Below are 10,239 nucleotides of genomic sequence, written 5' to 3' on the forward strand. Positions count from 1 at the left end.
AAATTGTCTTGCACTTTTTTTAACCTGAGTATCAGTGAACGACCAAGAATTCTTGGCACATGTAGGGTCTGGCAGGCAAACCCTACAATTAGTTAAAAAAACAAAAAACAAAAAAACAAACCAAACCCTACACAGCAAAATAAACCTGCATCTTTAGATCTGGTCAGTATTCTGTTCATTGTGTGTAGCGCAGATATTTACTGAAAATAAATCTGAAAGTGACCCTGATTCAGGCTCTCATATGATTAAAAAACAACAACATAAAAAGCAACTAAACAGCAAACCGTATTTATTTGATATAAACTGGTCATATTGAAAATATTGATACGGTATGATATTTTGAAGCTTTTGATCAAGACTCCATATATATTCAGCCACAAGTTGATTCTAAATTTGAAATAAAGCATGCACAAAACAGAGAAAAAAAAAACCCCAGATATAAAACAGTACAAAGGGTATAAATGTAAACCAGACTTATTTGAGACTGTACTGTGTAAATGTCACATCAAAATGAGAAACCTCAACATGATATTTATCACATCCATATTATTTGAGCTCTTTAACATCGGAGCACATTCTCTTAGATTCTTCAAATTTAACCGGACACAACATTGTAAAGTCGTTATTACTTGCATTTCAAAAGCACAGAACCATCATACATGCATTATTATTATTATTAATATTATTTATAGTACATGATGCATCAGTTGTTTAAGAAAACCTTATGTGAAAGAGTAAATTGAAAAAAAAAGTCTTATTTTTTTTAAACAAGTGTCCTGACTTATTAAAAATAACGACTGCTTTTACTGCTCGAACTGTTCTCACTTTATCTTCTGTCTGCAGTTAACCTTCTGTGCACTCAGTTAATATCCATGGGCTCTGGCTGCTCTCTCCGAGAGAAGAATTCAAAGAAAGCCTTCAAACTCTCGTCATCTACAGCCACTGAACTGTTCACTACATTTTTAAACCTTGTGAGATTTCTGCTCTCAACGAGCTTTTTCACATCAACCAAAAAGTTTTGCTGTCGAGCACATTTGCAACTGAGGTATTCTTTCAACACATCAAACTTTTCTCTCTCCACCATTTGAATAATGATGTGCTCAATGATGTCAGAAAAGGGATACCCAAACTCTATGACACTCTGGTTTTGACCCATCACACCAGGGTAGGCATACCCTCCTGAATGCATTGCAACAACATCGCCGTCCTCATTAAAGACAGGAGAGCCAGACGACCCAAAATACAAACAAGACTCGTAAGTCAGAAGGTGTTTGCGCTGTTTAAGATCAACTGCCACTTTTTCAAAGAACCTGCAAGTAACGAACTGGACAGGCTCTTTATTGTTACTGTAATGCCTTTCCACAACCCGATTCCGGTTCTCAGATGAAACAACCAAACAAGATTCGATCTTTTTCGTTCCACCATCTGGATGTCCAACAATGCTAATTCCACCACTGTGACGAATGAATCCACAGTGTGTTAGGAGACCACGAGGCAATATCTGGACATCACTGAGCTTTAACAAAGCCCAGTCAGTCCCTGACACATCAGGTGAGTAATCATAACCAGAAACCTCTTCCACATCTATCAGGCCATCGTTCTGCTCCAGACTTTCATAAGAGAAAGTGACAGTGACCCGCTCATTAAGCCGGCCGTTATCATTACAGAAATCTTTAATAACATGGGCATTTGTGAGGACAAATCTGCTGAACACGAGGAAACCGCTTCCTTGTGGTTTTCCATTTATTCTTACTTGACAAACAGAATGACTGAGTTCCATGAGTTTCCTCATTGTTTTTACTTCTCGGCACGACTGAGCATTGCTCCCAAACTCCAGACGCAAAAGATTCTGGGTGAAATTAAGATCATGAGATTGTTTTTTGCTGCTTTTGATTGAGTCTTTAAATTCTGAAGACAAACAATTTTGCATCTGTTTTAAATAAATATTTCCACACAGATTTGGTTTCTTTTCTGCTACATTGTCGGTCTCTGATTTGACTGTGTTAGTCTGCTGTGAAAGCTCCTCATACCCACCAGAATGACCTGCCAGAGATTCACTCTGCAGCACGTAAGCGTCATCAAGACTGCCAGGCTGACTTTCTGGTGGATCAGACTTGTCGAGCAATTTGATCTGAAAAGTTGCATCATCAAGGTCGTCAACCAGATTGCACATCTCTGTGTTCACTTCAGTGCACATGTTAAAGAGCACGCAATTCTTTTTGAACATGGTATTGAGAAAACGACCATCTCTTCGTAGAGCTTGCTTCACTTTTTCCCCTTCGTATGCGTAAACTGTAATTTCCTGCATGTCTTTTCTTAGGTTAGGATTTTTCAGGATTCTGACAACATTTTTACCTCCTCGTGCTATGACATGAAATATCACAAGCTTGTTAGATTGTCTCTTTTTGCAGGGATAACCAGAGCTGCTAACTGGTTTCTTTGGCTTCTCCACAGCTTTCACAAACTTCAGAGTCAGACGTTCATTTTTAATTACTCTGCATGGAAAGTGTGAAGCGATTGCTTTCCCACTTCTTACAATAACAAGCTCTTTGCCATCCTGCTTTTCTGCAGCTGCTTTGAATTTTGGACTTTTCTTCAGGCAGTCCTCAATAGTTTGCGCTTGATTGCAGGTATGGGTATAGATGTTCTTCCTGTAACTCCACTCAAAAGAATGGGTCAGATGAGGCTCTTCGTCCTAGGAAGAACAAACAATCAGGTCTCTCTTACAGGGGAATCTCATTCTATTCAATTACTAACATGTTCTTAAGTCACTTTGCACTATTAAAACATTCCTAGCTAACAAAAAACGGGTACACCTATAACTCAATTAAACTGCCTGAAAATATGTGGGTATTTTATCCATTTCTTTTTATTGCCAACACAGAAAAGAAATAATGAATAAACCTTTACCTTTGCAGCAGTATTTAGATGAGGAGGTGGAATATTTTCCTTATCCTGGGAGTGTGTTGATTCCTTGAAGTAACAGAGAGGAACATTAACGCAGATGTAGTATATAGCTTTTAAAAGAAAATAAGGTCCATTATAAGAGTTAGGTACTATTGGTAAACTGATATAATTACAAAGCATTGAGAGTCCATTTCACCTGCTTTTGTGTGCAGTGACTAGAGCACTGGAGAGGCAACGAGACAACTGTCAAAAATGGAATACTTTCCACAGACCATTGCTCAAGACCAACCTTTATCTAGTTCTGATTTTTGCTATGGTCCTTGTTACTGCTTGCACCATGAGACAATACCTGTAGTGACATTTAGGAGACACAGGCAGTCAAGCTCCTCCAGGATGGAGCATCTATATAAGCAATGGCATGTACTCAACACCTGTAAAACAGTTTTTCTGGGGGTGGTCTTGTTGCCACTCCAGTGTCCCTTATTGCACTAAAGCAAATTAAACTGATTCATAGTGACTTATGCTCCCTGTCTGGTTAAGTTTAACACATTTTGTATTACACTGTTGATTATCAAGTTTGAGCAGTGTATTGTATGTACGCCATAACCTTACAAATCAAAACATCCCTGTACATAAATTCATTCATAACAACTTTAACTGCTTCATAAACTTAATTACATGAGAAAATCAGCACCTTAAAATTGTCTCTTGGAGTGTTATTTCCGCTCGTCATTCTTCCTGTTGAATTTGACAAACAGGTACTGCAGTTTCTTACCTGAAGAAAAATGATTTTTAATCAATTACACAACACATTTTACTGTGTGCATTAATGTCAATGTCATTTATTAAGATCAACTTCAATGCCAAAGGAAATGCATAGAAACACCAGTTGTAGATTACAGAAGTTTTAAAAATTGGGCTGCATTACATCACACATAATTCTTAAATGTGACAACAGCTGAAGATAATCCAAAACAAAATGCCTTAAAATGCAACCCTAAAAACAAAAAAGGTAATTAAAGTTAAAAATAATTAATACAACTGTGGGCTACTAAAAAAAACAAGCCAAGATAAACAGAGACAATGCAGAAACAAGTATCTGCCAGTGTTATATACTCCAGGAAGTCCAATAGATTTAAATTAAGAAAAGTCTTAGTGGAAAAAAGGTGGCAAGCAGGGAAAATCGTCCATTTCAAAATGAAAAGAGATGGTGGAGCTAAAGCGACACCTAAGAAAATAAATATTATTAGTAATAAGTTATATTACTACTGCTCTTTGTTTTTGTAATAAATCACACACCAAACACACTATAAGGAGGATGAGCGCCCTGTCTGGGCCTCCTCTGTCCAACTGGCAGCACCTAAACCAGAAAAGAGCAAAAACACACTCAGGCCAAGGTCACAGCCCCGCCGAGGGCACTTACAGTCAAACTAGTGAAATCTGTCAGATAATACGAGACAGGTGCATGTTTCTTCAAACTTTCATGTCTAAGGCATGCATATTAGATATTGGATGCTGTGTTTGTATTGCAATAATTAAAGTATTCAATTGTGGGGAAAAAACCCAGAAAATTAAAGTTTTAGAGGATGAACGAAAACATGCAGGAACATAGTCATGCACACTCTGCAGGATATATTGCACGATTTCAGGGTGACGCCAACAGCAGTACGACATCTGGCTGTAATGTTGACAGCAATTTGCTGTGAAAAGCATAAAGGTGAGCAGTACTTGTCAAATTGGGTAGTCTATCACGAGCAATACGTGGAGGTGAAGCAATAAAGATGATTCTGGTTGTAAATAAAAGTTTTTTCAGGAAACAGTAGGTTGGTTGCCCCTTTTAAACGTTCTCTCAGTCACTCCTGTCTCTTGTGTAGCAGGACCTCCCACTTATTAAATGGCGTTTTTTCCGCCATTTCTTAACCAGACGGGTTAGAAAAGTGCCGAGAAGGCTTCCCATACCCACTTGCTAGCGTGTGCATGTTCACGTACTTTAGGAGTCCATATAAATTGATGAAAATGAGCCATTTAAGGTGTTTTTTGTTTTGTTTCTTTGAACACTTACCTAAAGCGTGAAAACCAACTGCCTGCAGCCGCAAACGCAGACAAGTTTCGCGCCTTTTCTGTCTAATGCTTGCGTGTTTCCTGTTTGCTGCACCAGCAGATCGCCATCTAGTGTACCGGAGTGTGTAAGACAGTCCAGACAAAGCTGCAGGATGAGATTCAAAGGCAAATTCTCCTTACATAGAAACACAGTAATAATATTACTAAAAAAGATCGGTTTTAAGGTGAAGAGACAGAAATCTGAATGTGACAAATAAAAGGCTTAATTGATTGATTGATTGATTGATTGAATTAAAGCTGCAATAACAAGGAAAGAGAAGAACGTTAAAGAGTTAGAAGTGTTCGAAATGTGTCGTTGTCTCTCTCAGAAGCATTCATCTTCATTAAACAGTTTTTAAAAATTCAACATGCATCTTTCTTCTCTGTTGATGGAGTGGTACTGAATTTGCATTAACTGCCTTACTTTTTGCTTTTGTCTTGCCTCTGTCTTTCAGTGTATAGCAGTTTCTGAAAAAGGACAGCATTTACAACACCACCTTTTTCAGAAACATTCAACTAAAATAATTCAGAATAATCAGGAGGGGAAAGAGCTGCAACTTGATTTGGGCTTGTTTGGTGGTTTTGAAGGGATCTCCTTCCTTACAGGGAACTGCTTCCTCCCGCTGTGGTTGTGCTTTAGGCTGTCGCATACAGAACAGTATGTCTCTTTGTCCACTTTGCAGTTCCTCTTCCAGTGTCCTCTTTGTAGCAGGTGTCCACTTGTTGGAGGCTGGTGGGCCCCTTGAGCTTCTTCTCGTTCCGATTCCTCACCATAATATTTGCTGATGATGCACAATGCCCTGGTTTGGAGGCGTTCCCCACGTTGCTGGAGCTGGTGGGCATGGCTGTTGTTGCTGCTATTGTATCTCTATCTTCAAATTCACGGGTGTTAGCAATATTTGTCCAGGCCTTGCCTTTGTGTTGGCGGCCTCCGTGTTCTTCTCTGCCACCTGATGTTTCAGCATTTCTTCTGTTAATTTTTCCATTTCTTTTTCATTTCGTTGATCCTGTTTTTGACACATCTCCAGTCTTTAATTCAATTCAATTCAATTTTATTTATATAGCGCCAAATCACAACATAAGTCGCCTCAAGGCGCTTCATAGATACAGAGAAAAACCCAACAATCATATGACCCCCTATGAGCAAGCACTTTGGCAACAGTGGGAAGGAAAAACTCCCTTTTAACAGGAAGAAACCTCCGGCAGAACCAGGCTCAGGGAGGGGCGGCCATCTGCTGCGACCGGTTGGGGTGAGAGAAGGAAGACAGGATAAAAGACATGCTGTGGAAGAGAGACAGAGGTTAATAACAGATATGATTCAATGCAGAGAGGTCTATTAACACATAGTGAGTGAGAAAGGTGACTGGAAAGGAAAAACTCAATGCATCATGGGAATCCCCGGCAGCCTAGTCTATTGCAGCATAACTAAGGGAGGATTCAGGGTCACCTGGTCCAGCCCTAACTATATGCTTTAGCAAAAAGGAAAGTTTTAAGCCTAATCTTAAAAGTAGAGATAGTGTCTGTCTCCCGAATCCAAACTGGAAGCTGGTTCCACAGAAGAGGGGCCTGAAAACTGAAGGCTCTCCCTCCCATTCTACTTTTAAATACTCTAGGAACAACAAGTAGGCCTGCAGAGCGAGAGCGAAGTGCTCTAATAGGGTGATATGGTAATACAAGGTCATTAAGATAAGATGGGCCTGATTATTTAAGACCTTGTATGTGAGGAGCAGGATTTTGAATTCAATTCCAGATTTAACAGGAAGGTTGGGCTGCTTCTTCTTCCAACAGTTGTCTCAATGGGTCAGTTTCCCTTTGTTTAACTATAAAAAAGCTCCTGGAGGCACTTTAATGTAGTTTCCGCATTCTTTATCATTGGTTGAGTTGAGTTCATAAATAAGAAGGGATGTAGAAGTGGAAACATAGGTATGGACTCTGCAGCCACTGGTCCAGTCTCAGGTTCTTCAACACTCTGGCTTTGTGTTAAATGATTCTGCCTCTTCCCTTTAACCATCATTTAACACATTGTGGTTATTTTGACCAGAAGATCTTTTTGTTATCCATATAAGCCTTCCTTGGACTGATACAGATAAACATAAATCCCAACAGTACACATCCAGTATGGGTCCCCAGGCTATGCTACCTTGAAATATGAGTGAGAACCATAATGGCCTCAGTTATATGTAAATTGAAAGTTATCCTGGGTATACTGAACTTGGGTGTAGGGCCACTTTTTTCAATTGCTGTGTTGCTGTTATACTTATTAAGTACCTGGCGAAGGTAGGAAACCAAAACAAAGTGACGGCACATCTAACAGCTTCAAATGATGTCCCAGCAATTGGTCATGCTTGTAAATGTAACCAGATGAGACTCTGTTAAATAAAGAATTTTTATATATGAAAATGACAATCATGACTAAAAGTAAATGACTCTTTCAACTACCCAACTCTGTACTCAAAGTTCTCAAAGTTCCTAAAATTAATTAAATTCCCAAATTAACTGCAAATGTTGCATTTTAAAATGGCTAAAAAACAAACAAACAAACAAACAAACAAACAAACAAACAAACAAACCCATTGCTATTTAGCATCTGAGTCTATAGTTTATGTAGATAGGCTAATTTGTAATAATCTACCAGAAAAAAATAATATGATTCCTTTGTAAAAATGAAATATAAGCTATAACATAAATTTACACACATGCACTTAGATTGACTTTGGTTTCTTGTTTCCTCAAAAAGAAGCTGTGCATTGATTTTTACTGATAGTTGATCCATGATAATGCATCCAAAAAAGATATCAGGCATAGCCTTAAACCAGTGTCTACACTAAAATATTTATGTTAATATTATAAAATGTAAAAAAAATTGCATCTATATCATGTAAAATACAAGAATATGTTCCAATAAATGAAATAAATGCAAGTTTATGTCTTGAAATAGGTTTTCAATCTTTGTTTTAAACCCATTTTCACCATTTAAATCACTTAGAAAACTCAAATATATTCTGTGCATAGATGTATGTGGTTTATTAGTTTTAATCAGTGATGGGACTGGTATTTTGTGTACTGAACACAAATTAATTACCCCCTACACTTCAGAACTGGTGCAGTTAGTGCCACCAGGTTGAAAGTGACTGAAAATAACTGAAGCTGAGCTGTTGGTATATACATCCATGCTTTCATGTATCTTGCATGTTTGTGACATCACCATCTCTGATCTGAGTTTCCTTAACAAACAATCCATATTAAGATATGTATTATTAAGCAGGGAAAACAATCCAAACCTACATGAACCGGTGTGAAAAAGTGCTCCCTCCCGCTGTTATAAGATAAATTATCTGTTTTTTTACATCTTTGGAAAGCTGAGTTCAATTTGTATAGACACACCCAGGCCTGATTACTGTCACATCTGTTCTCAATCAAGAAATCACTTAAATAGGACCTGCCTGACAAAGTGGAGTAGACCAAAAGATCCTCAAAAGCCAGATATCATGCTGCAATTCAAGGAAATTCAGGAACAAATAAGAAATAAATTAATTGAAAGCTCTCAGCCTGGAAAACGTTATAAAGCCATTTCTAAAGCTGTGGGATTCCAATGAACCACACTGAGAGCCATCATCTACAAATGCTGAAAACATGGAACAGTGGCGAACCTTCCCAGCAGTGGCCTGCCAAATAAAATTACACCAAGAGTCCAGTAATGGCTAATCCCAGGGGTTGCAAAAGAGACAAGAACAAAATCCTAAATACAAAGGCCTCACTTACCTCAGTAAAAAGCAGTGTTGATAAAGAAAGAAAGAAAGAAAGAAAGAAAGAGACTGGGCAAAACTAGCCTGTATGGCAGGGTTCCAAGACCAAAACTAATACTGAGCAAAAGAAAGATAAAGGCTTATCTCAGTTTTTCCAGAAAACATCTTGATGATCCCCAAGACTGTTTGGAAACTATAAAAGACAAAAGTTGAACTTTTTTGGGTGTGTTTGTCCCATTACATCTGGCTTCAAACTAAAACAGCATTTCAGAAAAAGGAACATCATACCAACAGCAAAATATGGTGGTAGCAATGTGATGGTCTGGGGCTGTTTTGCTGCCTCATGACCTGGAAGACTTGATGTGGTAAATGGAACCATGAATTCTGGTCTCTAACAAAACATCCTGAAGGAGAATGTCCAGCCATCTGTTTGCGACCTCAAGCTGAAGCACACTTGGTTTATGAGTGCCTGAAAAAAAAAAGAATGGCATTAGTCAGACTGAAAGGCATAACACAGTTCTCAAAATGACCTGGATGAGTGTTAAATGCGGTGTTTCATTTGTCTTGTAGGTACAGTGTATATGTAAGATTTAAAGAATATACTGTAATTGTAATTGTGTTATGTTTGTTTCAGTTTGACACTTTCTACATCATTAAACCTGTGGACAAAGAGTAATGATCTTCAGAGTCTTGATGGAAGAAAAGTGTTGAACCTTGCTGCCGGTTCTTCTTCTGTGCAGTGTGAAGAGGGAAAGACAGTACAATAAGATAAGATAACCTTTATTAGTCCCACACGTGGGAAATTTGTTTTGTCACAGCAGGAAGTGGACAGTGCAAAAGTTAAGTAGCAAAAATTAGAGTATAATAAGAATAAATACTGTACACAACTGTACAGAATAGAATAAAATAAAATACTTTATACAGTAGAATAAAATAGAATAAAATATACAATAGGATAAAAATAGAATACAAATTCTGTATACAACTGAGTAAAAATACAACAATGCCAGAAAAGAGAATTGCACTTAGTGTTATTGCACATGTGTGGATGTGTGTGTTTGATCAGTTGGAGTCTTTGTTGTGGAGTCTGACAGCAGCGGGGAGGAAAGACCTGCGAAATCTCTCCATCCCACACCGTGGGTGCCGCAGCCTGCCACTGAAGGAGCTGCTCATTGCTGTTAGAATTTCCTGCATGGGGTGGGAGATGTTGTCCAACAGGGATGACAGCTTAGCCACTAGGGCTGCCACAAACGATTATTTTGATAGTCGACTAGTCACCGATTATTTTTTGTCGATTAGTCGACTAATCAGATTATGCATCCATTGGACGTACAGCTTATTGCACCAGCAGCATCTGGTCTTATATAACTATCATTAGCTTACAGCTTTAAGTGTTTAACCATAAGGTGCACGGGATTATAAGGCACATTAAGCGAAACAAAGCAGTCAGATAAATCAAACTTTATTAAACTCATTCTTCTTGCTT

At 38.3% G+C, this 10,239-nt stretch overlaps 1 protein-coding gene across 2 annotated transcripts; it reads right to left on the reverse strand.

Annotated features, from left to right (window-relative positions):
* Nucleotides 1-274: 274 nt before the first annotated feature.
* Nucleotides 275-5,270, reverse strand: LOC102312508 (serine protease FAM111A). 2 transcript variants are annotated; one of them, XM_005926321.3, is made up of 5 exons: nt 4,970-5,270; nt 4,207-4,267; nt 3,602-3,682; nt 2,911-2,973; nt 275-2,695 (listed from the first exon to the last, which is right to left on the reverse strand). In XM_005926321.3, exons 3-5 carry the CDS (start codon nt 3,638-3,640, stop codon nt 860-862), a joined length of 1,938 nt encoding a protein of 645 aa, XP_005926383.1. In that variant the 5' UTR covers nt 3,641-3,682; nt 4,207-4,267; nt 4,970-5,270; the 3' UTR covers nt 275-859. The 2 variants fall into 2 exon arrangements, with proteins under 2 accessions (XP_005926383.1, XP_005926384.1); XM_005926322.3 differs by lacking the exon at nt 4,207-4,267 and having other exon boundaries at nt 4,970-5,269.
* Between the last annotated feature and the right edge of the window lie 4,969 nt (nt 5,271-10,239).

This window comes from Haplochromis burtoni, unplaced genomic scaffold (assembly GCF_018398535.1).
Source record: "Haplochromis burtoni strain Fernald_Lab_line unplaced genomic scaffold, NCSU_Asbu1 Contig_83, whole genome shotgun sequence".
NCBI classification, from domain to species: domain Eukaryota; kingdom Metazoa; phylum Chordata; class Actinopteri; order Cichliformes; family Cichlidae; genus Haplochromis; species Haplochromis burtoni.